Below are 14037 nucleotides of genomic sequence, written 5' to 3' on the forward strand. Positions count from 1 at the left end.
TAAGAGAGCCCTTTAGCATTAAATTAAACGGCCTAATATCACAAAGGTTAAATTAAAAGTGTTTGGGCCTCGACGGATCCCTCCGTCACTGCCATGCAGGTGGTCACTGCCCCTGCGACAAGACGAGGGCTGTGGCTAAGAAGTCAACCATACAGAACTGGCAGCAAGGGAAAAGAGGCCCTAATTAGATATATCAGCTAACTCTGTATTTTACACAGACAGAGCTCAAAACCTGGGATAGGGGTTTGGCCACCAGATACTTTAATTGAAAACTACAGTGTGGAAAAAATGATTAAGTGGCTAAGGGATTACTGTCTGTAGCAATAAGCAGAACCTGCTCATCCATTGGGTGAAATAATCCCATAAAGCTCACCACGGAAGGTAGCTGGCAAACAAGATGAGGGAACGGGACACTAGACGAAGCCCAGGAGCTCGGGTCCCCTCTTGAGTGGAGACCGGCTCTGATTCATCCTCCAGGTCTGACTCTGAGTGTGATGGAGGAGAGTCCCGCAGTACACATGACAGCCGAGGGGCCTTACCTTCAGGAATGAGCTGCACTGAAAGGCATAGTGCCACCAGCAACCTGACGACATCTGTGTGACACAGAGAGCTGAGGGAGCAGCAAAGGCAGGCCCAGGTAGGCGTTGTTAGGTGACTGACTGCACCCATCCCTCTCCCGGGCACCCCCGCCATAACGTGCATCCACAAGCTCTGCTGGCTCCTGCATGAGGCCGGCATATTGACGGATGACAAAAACCCACAGAGAACACTTGGATGTCTTCGGAGGCAGAGCCAGCTTGAAAACAGCAGTGGAAGGTACTGCTGTGATGAAACCTAACATTTTATCAACTTATCTGCCAAAGCTTCTGAAGGGAAAATTTAAAAATTACTGGCAAAATGAAAACTGATGCGGCTGCTACGTCATTACTGGCGATCTCCGGGTTGCAAACGCCTGAGTTGTAAACATGTCATGAACACAAACTACCAGCTGCGTTTTACTTCTACTTTTTCCACCATCTTTTTTTTCTAACAACGAAGCACCAAAAAATTGACCTGAAATCGTACGCTTTTTAGCTTTCTTCTCCTCTTTCTCTGATATGGTGTCATCATGTACACACTCACGTTTGTTTAAGTTCCTTCATCATTCTTGTTCTTCCGCTTCTTGACCAGGTAACTCACAAAAATGTCATTCACACCACCACAAAAATACTATTTGTGGACCACAAAATCAATACCAGCAAATCCCATCCTGTAAAAGCAGACTTTGGTCAAGGAAGAGGAGAAGGCCCTTAGAGATTTTGAAACGAATTTAGACATGATAAAAATCATGCCCTCCGTGCTCAAGTCTTGAGAAAAGAGTGACCTTTTGCTGGATGAGGCACACAGTTTGGTGATAGTTCTCTATATTCTAAAATGACCATAACGTCTGATGTGGCAAGTTAGCAATCGGAAATTTATCAGACGGATTTGCCCCACGGATTCAGTCACATCAGTGCAAGTGCGTGGGCGTTCACTGAAACACCGTCTGACATAGTCAACACACACGGAAGCGACAGGGCTGACCTGCGCGCCACGGCGTGCGTGTAAGAGGAAACGCTAGGCATCTGTTATCAAGAATGAGGCAGGCACTCGGGAGCTGGTCCGACAGATGCCCACCCTGTGTCTTTGGTGTGAGGATGGCTGGGGAAACAGGAAAAAAGAATGGAGGCTTTAAGGAGTTATGGGAGTGCATCGGGAATGGAAGTGTATGGATGTACGCGGAACATTTCAGCAAAGAACTGACCACCATGGTTATCTCTTGGGAATGGGACGAGAGTTTGAACGATGAGGGTGATCTTTAGCTTCGTGTTTTTTGAAGATGTCCTTTTCTAAAAGTACGTACTATTCTTACCACAAAAGTTAAGTTACCAGAACATGTGTGACTATGTTGAAAGTCCCCCTCGAAGTCTTAAAAAGCTTCTGTATCTCCCTATCACTCTCTGGTTCCTTAAGAAAATCAAGTTTAATTCGTATTCTACATAATTTAAATCGAATTTAAAATTATGTTCAATTTTATTTGTATATTTCTTTTTTTTTTCTTCAAATTTATAGCATATGTTGATGATATTATGGGCTACTCAGGCAACCTCGCCATCATCTATGATACATTCTTCAACAAGAAAGCGATTTTCAAGTTCCTAAACTACCACCGGCAAACAAACTTTTGGAATTCAGTTCATCTTATACTTAATATTTGACTGAATTAAATTTTTAAATAAAATTTATAAAATGCGTTTAAGTTACTTTCATCTGCTTACTGTTTATGATGCTAAGGTTCAGATGACTATGCCAATATAATCATAGACATAACACACAGATACTCTCAGAAGAAATATGTTGTATGCGAATCATTTCCAACTTGCTTTATGAAATCTAAAGAACTTACTATTGTGTTCCATCATAAAAGAACTTCCATCGAGTACCAATAAATGACAGAGGAGCGAGAAGGGAGCTCAGGGCGACGTGACGATTTGGAACATAGACACTTTCTCCTGTGCGGTCGGCAGTGAGAACTTAGCGAAGGTCGGGAGTGACGACATCATCACCAGAGACCTGACCGCAACCTGGTTGTTGCAAACGGTACATTAACACTGTAACGCCGTTATGGCAGATGGCAGTGCAGCCCCCTTTGGGCAACTCCTGCCTAGTTAACCGCCCGTGTCCTTGGCTAAAGGTGAACAAGAAGCCCGCCCGGAGCATTTTGGAGGGAGATGGTGTACACGGCTGATGGTCCGCAGTGAGCATTCCCTCATGCACCTCTGGGGGGCAAAAGCCACCCCGGCTTCGGAATCCCTGCCTCACATCTTAGACATCTAGAGGGCTCGCAGGGCACCTGCCCCTTCGTTCCTCATTTTCACTTTTGTCCACGCTAAAGGGAAAAAAGGCAACGTGTGACAGCATCCACCCCCTTCATTTCATCAACTGCGTTGGTTCTGATTACTTACAGCTCTTTCCTCCATTCCCCCTTAGAAAGCGAACGGTTCCGATCTCACTCATTTGCAATGGATCAGGGCAGACGATTTCCTGAGCTACAGCGCATCGCAGAGCAGCGACTCCTTAATAAGCTCCAGCGAAGAGGCTTGGAAACGCGTCGCCCAGCGTCAGAACGGCGTGTTCACTTACAGAGAGGCTATGACCTGACAAACACCAGGAAAATGCAACCTAATGTATTCCAAACAACACGGAGTATGTGCCGGTGGACTTGGCCTCGCTTATTTGAGAGGCCTTGGTAGGTGTGGGGAAAAGAGGGTTCAAACACGCGCAGAAGCGCCTTGAAGGCGTGCGGCCTTCCTTGTGACGTGGGGGCCGAAACAGGGTTTCCGAGCTCAGAGGGCAGCCTGGGTGATCCAGGGGAGGCTGTAGCAGGCAGGGGCACTGCACGCCCAGCAATGTGGAGCCAGTGGCTGCTGGGGAGGCCTGGAGAGAGAGGCTTTTCTCAGTCGGCCTCTCCTGGCTGGAGTGTGTCACTCACCCGGCAGCCTGGGGTTTGGCTTCTTGAGACCAAGCCCTGGAGTTCAGACGGGTCATACTGACTGCCCCCTGCCTGCCTCTCCCTGCAACACGGAGGCGCAGAGAAAGAAAGCCTTATCTCTTTGTGTTCAATTCATATTTTCTGAGAACCCACAAGATTCATCATATTGAAGACACATCTCACGCTCATGGGAAAGTCTATAGTCAGCCCTGCAGGCAATCTCTGATAAGTTTGATTAAAGCTGACTCACAGTCTGGCTTCTGAAGCTATGCGACCACAAGGCAGTGGAAGAAATAACCTACATAGTTCTGAAAACACCCTCGGGGTCACCCCGGTGCCATCAGTGGCCTACAAACCTCTGCCATCCACCTGGGGTCTTCGCCACCTGCAGGTTCCTCTTGGCCTGCCCCACACCCCCGGCCCAGGCCTGGTTTCCCAACCAAGTGTCTCATTTCCAGCCTCCTACCTCTGCCTGAACCGATATCCTAGACTCTAGACTTGCTTCCGGTCTCGTCACGTTGGTCCTGGCTACACCCCCTCTCAGTTGTCTCCTGAGGCTCTTCCTCAGCTGGGGACAGGCAGTACCCTGCTCTCTGCCTCCCTCCCCTCCTCCCCTTAGAGCCACCCCCCTGCCCGCTGTCCCACACTGCAGGGGTCTGGACCTGGGTGCTCCCTCTGCTCAGCCACTCAGGACTGACGTCATGTTTGCATGGTCTTCAGAGCTACCCAGAATGGCGAGCCCGTTCTCCAGGGCCCTTCCCCACCCGCCCCCGGTCCCAGATTCTTTCGGGCACTTTCCCAGAAGTGAGCGACCTTGTTCTGTGCTGTAAATAGTTATTCCAACCTCAGACGACGGCACATATGTCTCTGCGCCCTTTTCCTTGGACCGATCTGTCTCGACTTCCAAACTCGTGCTGTCGGTTGGCCCACGGCCGACCAGGGCCCCGCCCCTACCAGCACCCAACTCTCAGCACCAGACTCAGCACCGCCAAAGCTCCGCAAGGTTACGAGACCATAAAGGGACCGATGCTCCTGGTCCAGCGGAGCTGAGGCCAGACAAGAAACGATGAATTAGCAACAGCTCCCTCACCTGACCCGATGACATGTGTGAGCAGGGCTGTCTCCCCGCTGTCTCGCTTGGGTCACAAGGATCATGAGGTCAAATGCTTCGAGTGAAGGAACCCTGGGACCTGAAAGGCCCTGACAAATGGAGGAGACCATCGTTACCGTCAGCCAGACTGGGGCCCTGCACCGGCCACGCTCACCTGGGTCAGCAGAGGCCAGTGACACAGCCTCCCCGACTCCAGCCGAGCTGCGTGCCTCTCTCCGTCTCCCCCAGAACTCTGTGCTCGCTTCTGTCACCGCAAGCGGCACACCGAATTGTAATCATCGTCTCCACACGGAGACAGCATCTCATTAGTTTCTGCACACCCACAGCGTGTGACACAGGGAAGGAACTCTACAACTGACAAATGAATGCGTAAGTGAGCGCACAAAGGAGTGACTAGAACAAGGTTTGGTTTTCCACACCGATCGAGAAGCACATGAGAACACTCAATAGAAAGCAGTAATCAGAATGACTTCGTGACGCCGATCCTGTGCCCACAGCCTTGGCTTCAGCCCTCTCCCAGGGACCTACCTGTACGGCTCCATGGTCCGGATGCCATAGAACAAAGCCTCCTCCAGCAGACCGAGGTTGATGCAGGCGTCCATGGCACAGTCGAGCACCTTCAGCTGGTAGATGTTGATGTCGGGGAGCCGTTCCGAGTTGCTGCTTATGATGGCCTGGCACATGGCCAGAACCTGTTCCCACTCTGTTATTAACCCGAGTTAAGGACTCATTGTCTTCACCAAGAAAAAAAAATGCAAAGCGAGGTTCTCGAAAAGGCTGAAGTGCTCCCAGGCCCAGGAGGGAAGGAAGAACCCATTATTTCGCAGATGAGCTGCCTGAAAACACACTTGAGAGACAAAAACGGGTAAGTGGCATCTCAGAGAAGTAACTTCTGTTTATATCAACAAACCATCTTCTAACCGAGTCTGAGCGTTAGGGGATGAGGGTTTCCACAGAGCTGTTCTTTCTTCATACCCCTAAATGTGCTCTCTTTAAGCCCTGCTGTGGAATAGACTGAACTAAAGATTGAGTCAGTTCGGTTTAAAATTATTTACTCTGTTAGCTTCTGTTTCAAAACTGACCTGAAATTAAAGAAGCTTCCTTTTTTAAAAGGAGGCGCGCAGTATTGCCTCTGTGCCACTTGAATCCTGGGGCATGCATGAAACAATACACAACCCACGGGCACTTACTAGGGGAAGCAATTTGAAGAAATTCATTTCTACTGGCTCTCATGTTTAAGCTTTTTTGACTATAAAGCACAAGTGACCAAAGCCTATACTGAACCAAAGAAAGATATGCTTCTTTTAAACGCCCCAAATAAAAGATAATATTAAGAACACAGCTTATGCACATAAACTGCAGCCAGGGGGAACAGCACTTTGAAGAGGCTGGGAAAAGACCCAATGTCCATGTACGGGCACCTCCGACCTCCTGATTAACCGTGCGTCCAGAGCTTACTCTCATGGAGCCCTGGTGTGACCTCACTTTTTGGAAGTGCTATTCCCTGTCCCCTGATGAGGCAGGCAGGGGACTGAGGACGTGGTGTATGGAGCGTGTCTTGAATCCCACTGAGGCGAATTACCACGGAAGCATGGCTGAAGCGACAGCGCAGGCGCCCAAGGACCTCACGCGGTTACTTTCTGCTGTGTTACTTTCTGCGGTTACTTTCTGCAGTGCTGCTGTGTTAGGAGAGGCGGAGGCCGAGGAGGATGCTGGAATGCGGCCGGCCCTTCCATCCCTCCCCGACCTTCAACTTATGAGGTTCCAAATTCATCTGCTTTCACATGCTGGAATTCCTCTGGGGCGAAAGGTCTGCAGACTTCAGATGAAGCAGAAATGGCGCAGCCTTTGACTATAGACAAAGCTGGATTTAAATCTAAGCTAGTTCTGTCATTTGTCAGTGTTGAGGTTCTGAGCAAATTGCCTAAGTGCTTTGAGGTAGACCAGAAATAAAAATGCCTCATGTCACTGTAGGATTAAATAAGACAGTGCACGTAAAGTTCTAAAAACTGATTTACGTGTTCCACCGTGACCCAGGCAGAGCTCTGGGTGCCAGGGACACAGAGGGAAGGCGTTTAGTGGCACACGCGAAATACACACTATGCAAACGTTAGTGCCTTTGTCCTCCCTGTACTGCATCATGACCTCTGAGTGTGACTCGGCTTCAGGAAAACAGTTCAGTGGACTGAGTTCGATCGAATGTCCCCCCCTCCACCCACACCCCGCCTCACGCCACACAATCCAGCTCTTCAGCACCCAGTGCTCTGGCCCCTCCCCCAACCCCAAGCCCTCTTCCTTGGGGTCCTGACACGCACACCTCACCCTGAACCCCATGCCCCAAGGCTCCTTAATCCCTCCCTCCAGCAAAATCTACCTCCTCCAGCATCCACATTCAGGGCACTGCTGTCCCAACATTAGCAAACACTCTCGATAAACTGATCCAGCCACTCGTGTGAGTGGGGTGTGATATCTTCATTAACCCTCACGAGAAATATATTTTCTGTCAGTGGGGGCTCCGAGAGACAACGCCTGACCCCAAAGGTAAGACTTCCTTGGTTAGGACGTCAGCACCACCACATGCGCTGGGGGCCTCTATGTCACACTTCCTACACGTGACACTCTGTAATGTTAGGGTGAGTCCTGTCTCGGAGGAGTCGACACTGGTCTCAGAAGAAAAGTGAGCTGGTGGCTTTCTTTTGCATTCATCTGACATGTATGTTTCAAGTTTGCTGAATGCATCTCCCAGAGGCTGGGGAAGCAGTGTCCTTGGCAACGCACTGGTTTTGTAACAGATCGCCAGGCTAAGCTCAGTGGCTTTTCATTCCAGGATTAGATACTTGATGACATCTCAGGAGGAATGGCCATCTCTTACACAACGCCTAGACGTTTCTGTGGCAAGACTTTGCACCTAATTTTCACATCGTGCTGTTTGACCTCCATTAGTATTTGCTTGTTCGTTTACATACGCTCCAACTCATCTTAAAGCGGTTTGAAGTGACAAACCTTTGCAGTGAAAACCAGGTGAGATACCCTGCAGCCCCCGATGGGAATACACCTGCTTGTGCCCCGCAGCGAGCTGCAAGAGACTGCACGCCAATTTCCCTCCGCAACACTGGCAACCGTCTCCTGGCAAACGAGGCAAACTTTCCCTGTAAAACACCCCAGTGAGCAAAAAAAAAAAAGGAATAATTTTGACTAAGAGGCTTTTCCCCCTAAGCCATGTGTATTTGCTCAAAAATTTAGTCACTGGCATTTGCTCGGTGTTTACAAGTCCTTCTGGTCCAGTGAGGAGGTGAGCTTGGGACCTAGGCAGAGAACAGACTATCGGTGGACAGAATAGATCCTCTTCTTGAAAACTTTAAAATGGCCATAAGAGGATTTGGGGGAAAGAGAAAGGGGAACCAAGTGAATCCCCTTGAGAATTAATCAGCGCCTTGAGACTCAGACTATCGGGCCACAGGGCTTTTATTCACCGAATCACATTAGTCTATTGCTTAAAACCTTCCCGCCGTCCCCTCTCACCTATAAAGTCTGTCCTCTGTGCGTGACATTCAAGGCTTTCCCACGTTCTCTCTTCTCACACTGAATAAAGGGTGACCTCTCAACAGCACGCTACTTCACCTTACAGACGTCTGGCCAGTCCCCCTGAGGGGCCCCTGCTCCACTGTGCCGGCCTGGTGAACTCCTACCAACCCTTCCAGTCACAGCTCAGTTGTCACCTCCTCCGTGAAACCTCCTCTCACCTCCCAAAGCTGGCTACTGTGCCTCTGAGGCCCGTGTACCGCACACAGGCGCACCTTGGAGGTATTGCGGGTTTCGTTCCGGACCGCCACAATAAAGCGCATGGTCATCTTTTCAGTGGTGGAGGGTCTTGCTTTCAATTAGTAAAAAATGCAACATCTGAGAAGTGCGGTAAAGTGAAGCACGATAAAACAAGCTGCGCCTGTATTTTACCAAAATATGTATTAATTTACATTTTTACACGCCCCTATGTGTGAGCGTTGTGAATTCAGGGTTGTGTCTTCCTGTCTAGACCTGGGGCGGACCATAACTGGTGGAGGCACATGCATAGTGTCAGTTTTCAGTAAAGCCTTGTCCAACTGAGACTGAACGTAGCTCAGTCATCCGTGGGCCCTGATTCCATGGCTGGGACCGCACAGAACGAGTCCACCCCTCTGCAGTGCGACAGCTCCCTGAGCCCAAGAATGGCTCTCTGGCTCCCAAATTTGACTGTTTTCCTAATATCGCCCATCTGGTCTACAGACAGGGTGTCAAAATCCATTTCGATCCTGCTTCCTCTTCTCAAAACTTATTTCAGTTTTTCTATGTCCCTTTTAATATGTTTTACCCCAAAGTGAAGAGAAATTTTCAGATATGATCAGATGATACTATCACCCTCTCATTTTCTATTCTCTATTAATTCTCTATTTCCATTAATGTTGCCCAAGATCACAGTGGTCTTTCGGGGCATTATATTATACTCTTAAATTTTATTCAATTTTTGCTATTCACTAAACCCTTAAAATTCTTTCACGTGTTCTGCTGCTAATCTTTAAGTATATCTATACACTTGAACTTTTTAAACCAAACAGAAGATTTTCTATACGCTCTTGTTGAATTTCATCCTTTTAGACTCGGGAAGCTTTCCAGCCTTCGGGGGTCTTTTGAGCTCTCGATTCTATCATCCGACCTCTGCCACCTCCCCCGCTACAGGCCTCTGAGAATTCGATGAGCCTGTGCTCCGTGTCTTCATCTGAGGTACAGAATCAGAGGTGAAAGAGGACTGAATAGGGACAGAGCGCTCAGAGTGACAGTGGGCCACTTAGCGGCATGTTTTCAGTGCAGCTCTTCAACCATTCAGTAAGACGCGTGGTCATGCCAGCCTCCAGCACACGTGCCTTGACTACTTTTCATCAAATCGCTTTCTGAAACCCACAACCCTTCCCGAGAACACCATGACTGCACAGACTCACCTGCTCTTGGCGGACCAAGCCGGTGCCCTGGTAGCCACGGCCTCCTTCTCCAATCTCTGGTCACCAATTCTAGATTCTTTACCAAAACCACTAAAACTAACACACAAACAAAAAACAACCTCACTGGGCTATAGATTTCAGGAATTATGTCACCTTTAAAAATAGGAACGTTTGTATAACTACCTTTCGTATCCTTTACAAATCTTTCCAGAACACTGTAGATTAGAAACTTCATTTGCAGCTTTGCTCATGATTGGGATGTTGTTTAACAAGGCATCTGAATGACCTTCCACAATCTTTTTTATCAATCTTGGTCTTTTTCTTTTTACCTTGCGGTTTCCCTTTGTCACGTTTTTGCTCAAGTAAACTCCTCTACTGGATGTGACCTCCCTCCCAGCCTCTGCCTCTGCAAACCCTGTCCCTGATTCAGGATACCGCTCATACCTAGAGCATCGGTTGGGCCTTCCCAGGTGACCTCCATCATTAGTGACCTCTCCTTACGCTGAACTCTGACCCACTAATGGTCTTTACCAGTATTCTCCATCCACGGTTGGTAATCCATGTATGTGGAGGGCCGACCTCAATTATACATGGATTTTTGACTGTATGGTGGGCCGGTGCCCCTAACAGCCACATCGTTCAAGGGTAAACTATATTTATGCCAAGAAAATTTACTGTGCAGCAACTCTCATAGCCATTGTAGTCATGGTTGATTTAATATGCAGTTTCTAGATCTGAGGGTCAATTACATTAAATTGTAAGGATTCTAAGTTATTCTTTCTTAGAGATGTAGGTTATAAGAAGAAGGGGAACCAGAAATGTGTTACCTTTTACATACAAAGAGACTGCTACTCGCCGTCCTACGATTACTGGACCGTGCATTTTGATATTATCTAAAAGTGGCAAGGTGTTCACGGTGATCTCTCCTCGATCTTCCCCAGCCATTACCCAGATGTTGGCTGGGGTCAGGAGTGCGGCCTGTGACTATGAAACTCACCGAGAGGTCAAACCTTGGCTTTTGCTTCATTAATACCAATAAGGAAGCGATCCAACAGTGCAACTCAACACACGGGTAAAAAGGATACTCCAATGTGCCTTCAGTTCTTCGATTTTTTTCAAGGATTCTTGAACTTCCTTCCATACTTGTTCGTCACCAGTTAGCATATCAGCATCCTGACCAGGCCAAATTAAAAGAACAGAAAGGAGGACAAAATTACTCAATTAAAAAAATGGGCAAAGGATATGAATAGACATTTCTCCAAAGAAGATGTGCAAATGGCCAACGAGCGCATGAAAGATTCCTAGCATCATTAGCCATTAGAGAAATGTGAATGAAAACCGCAATGAGATATCACTTGACACCCACTAGGATGGCTATAATCAAAAAGACAAACAATAACAAGTGTTGGTAAGTATGCGGAAAAACAGGAACTCTCATACACTATTGATAGGAATGTAAAATGGTACAGCCACTTTGAAAACCAATCTGGCAGTTTCTCAAAAAGGTCAAACACAGAATTACCATATCATTTAACAATTTCACACCTTGAGATAGAATAAAAATACATGTTCACACAAAACTTATACATAAATGTTCAGAACAGCATTATTTATAATAGCAAAACAAGTAGATAAAACCCAAATGTCCATCAAATGATAAATTTTAAAAATGTGGCATATTCATACAATGGAATACTGGTTGGCAATAAAAAGAAATGAAGTACTGACACATGCTAAAATATGGCCAAACCTTGAAAACGTGCTGCTACGTGAAAGACGCCAGTCGCAGAGAGTTATGTATTATCAGACTCCACTAAGATGAAATGTTCACGACAGGCAAATTCATAGATACAGAAAGTAGATTAATATTTGGCTAAGGCTGGGTGGGGCGGGGGACGGGGCGTTGCAGAGAATTGGGGAATGACTGCCGAAGAGTACACGGTTTCTTGGTGGGGTGATGGAAATGTTCTAAAATTGATGGTGATGGTTACACAATTCCATGAATACACTAAAAGCTATCAAACTGTACACTTTAACTGACTGAATTGTATGGCATGTGAATTATATCTCGATAAAGTTGATACGTAAATATGGGTTTATCTCTATCTCTGTATCTAAAAGACGGGACGGGGATGAGGGGTAAGAGTAAGAATTATTTGTTAGGAGACCTACAGATAATGCTTTAATCAATATGGAGTTATCAATCAACACGAGGCTAGGAAAAAGAGATGAGTACAATCATACTCACACAGGTGAACCAATTTTGACTTCTGCAAAAACTAAATATAATCAGTATAACTCCCAATAATTTAAAAAGCAACTCAAAACAAAATAAAAGTATGAGTTACTATTTAGTAAATGTCTATCCTCCTGTGTAGTAAGCAGGTCCTCTATTTTTCCTGTAGATCCACACTTCGAGTCAATAGCCACATGTGGCTGTGGCTACCGTATTGGACAGTATTAGATATAGAATAGTTCTGCCATCACAGAAATTTCTATTGGATAGCTGCAAAAAGAGGCTAATCAAAGGGTAAGAAACTCTCATCAGACACTATTCAAAACCCATGTTCAATATCCTTTAGATTCTCAATGGGCGTCAGAGAGAAGAACCATCCTAGGAAGTTATGTCAAATCACAGCCAATGCAGGGGTGATGCCGACAATGAAGAGGGCAGATTTTTTCAGACCATATGAATCCCTAGAGATTCGTATATGTCTACTTGGCGAAGTTTATAGAACGACCCCTGAGAAAACCACTGCCAGACTAAGCCTACGTTACTGGTGGGAAGATACGTGTCATTGCCCAGGTGTACCAGGGCAGAAAAAAATAAGGGGCGGGGGGCACAGAGAAGCAGAAAAGAGACCCCAAGAAAATGGTAAGGCAGTGAGTGTGTGTGTATGAGAAAATGTTTGTGCTTGTGGGAGCGTGTCTGTGTGACAGGCCTTTCTGATCTCTATGTATATGTATTGTGTATAGGTGTAATATAATAGGGTTTTTTTTTTAAAAAAAAAAAACACACTATAAGTACACTCTATCTCTTGTAGGAAATTGGCAATAAGTACCTAGCTTTCTGTACTTAGAAGAGAAAATCAAAGTCAATTGCTTTGAAAAAGGTGCACATCAACCTCCCTCCAAATACCTGCTCTGAGTCCGTATTCGTCTGCTAAAGCTTCAGTTCCGTCATCTCACTCCAAAGCCATCGGCAACTTCCTAGTGCCTCCCAGATAAAGTCTGCATCTTAAGTCTCGACAACCATGGCCACCCATGATTAAATTGTCTCCGACGAGTGTCTCACTTGCTGTTAGACTCTCTGGCGGGCAGGGGTAACGGACCCTCAAAGCTGCCCACGCCCTGATCCGGTGGCTCCTAGAACCTGTGAATATGTTATTAGCTTACGTGGGGAATTAAGTCGCGAGTGGGATTAAGGAGACTGTCCTGGACCATCCAGCTGGTCCCCAAGGAATCCCTAGGCCTTAAAGATGGACTAGGGAGGTAGAAGAGGAGGTCAGAGTGGTGTGACGTGAGAAGGACCTAACCTGTCACTGTGGCTCTGAAGAGGGAGGAAGGGACCCTGGACGCAGGAGTGCAGGCAGCCTTTAGAACCTGGCAGAGGCGAGGAGACACAATCTTTCTGGAGCCTCCAGAAAGAAACGCAGCCCCACCATGACCTTGACTTTAGCCAAGACCAGTGAGACCTGTGTCAGGCTTCTGACCTACAGAACTGTAAGATAATAAAGTTGTGTTGTTTTAAACCACCAAGTTTGTGATAATTTATTACAGCAGCCACAGGAAACTAATACACTCCCTTATATACCGAACAATAAATCTAGTTCCAGAGCCTACGCTCTTTCCACTATTTTCATGTTTAATTTTTTTAAATTTTATTGTATTAGTTTCAGGTATATAGTACATCAGTTAGACATTTACATAGTTTATAAAACAATCCCCTTGATTGCTCTTTCTCTCTTAAATTTTTCTCCTAGGTTTGCTGAATGGTGAAACTCATGTCTGTGAGATAGTAAGTTCCAAAAATCCTCGACCCGTGGTTCCTATGATCTTCCTAGTATGAGCACTTGAAAGGGGCAGTCAAACCCTCCAACACGGAACCCACAGAGGCTCTTACACTCTTCCATCCCGCTGGGTGCGGCTGTGGCCCCAGGCAGAACAATTTCATATGGGAATTACATCCACAACTAAACCCCCACCACAATCTGATTAGCTGTACTTTGCCCTGATCTAAAGACTATTTACTTATTGGAAGAGCAGGCAAGCTTTGAAATTGCTTCAAACCTTCAGAAATAATAGCTCTCGAGAGCACATTATATCAGAGCTAACAAAGCTACATCCATCAGCAGCTCGCTGCGAACTCCGTGCAAGGTCCGCCACGGTGTCTGCTTTCCTAGGTTCCCCGGTCACCTCGCTCTCACCCCCGTCCCCTGACC

At 46.8% G+C, this 14037-nt stretch overlaps 1 protein-coding gene across 1 annotated transcript in view; it reads right to left on the minus strand.

Moving 5' to 3' along the window:
* The window catches only part of SMYD3 (SET and MYND domain containing 3), a 548731-nt gene that overhangs the window by 79515 nt on the left and 455179 nt on the right, over positions 1–14037 (minus strand). Inside the window, exons 9-10 of the mRNA XM_015591285.1 lie at positions 10681–10768; positions 5151–5325 (exon numbers count right to left, since the gene is read on the minus strand). Coding sequence (XP_015446771.1) covers positions 5151–5325; positions 10681–10768 — 263 coding nt within the window. The remainder of the gene's footprint in view (positions 1–5150; positions 5326–10680; positions 10769–14037) is intronic.

This window comes from Pteropus alecto, unplaced genomic scaffold (assembly GCF_000325575.1).
Source record: "Pteropus alecto unplaced genomic scaffold, ASM32557v1 scaffold115, whole genome shotgun sequence".
Taxonomy (NCBI): Eukaryota; Metazoa; Chordata; class Mammalia; order Chiroptera; family Pteropodidae; genus Pteropus; species Pteropus alecto.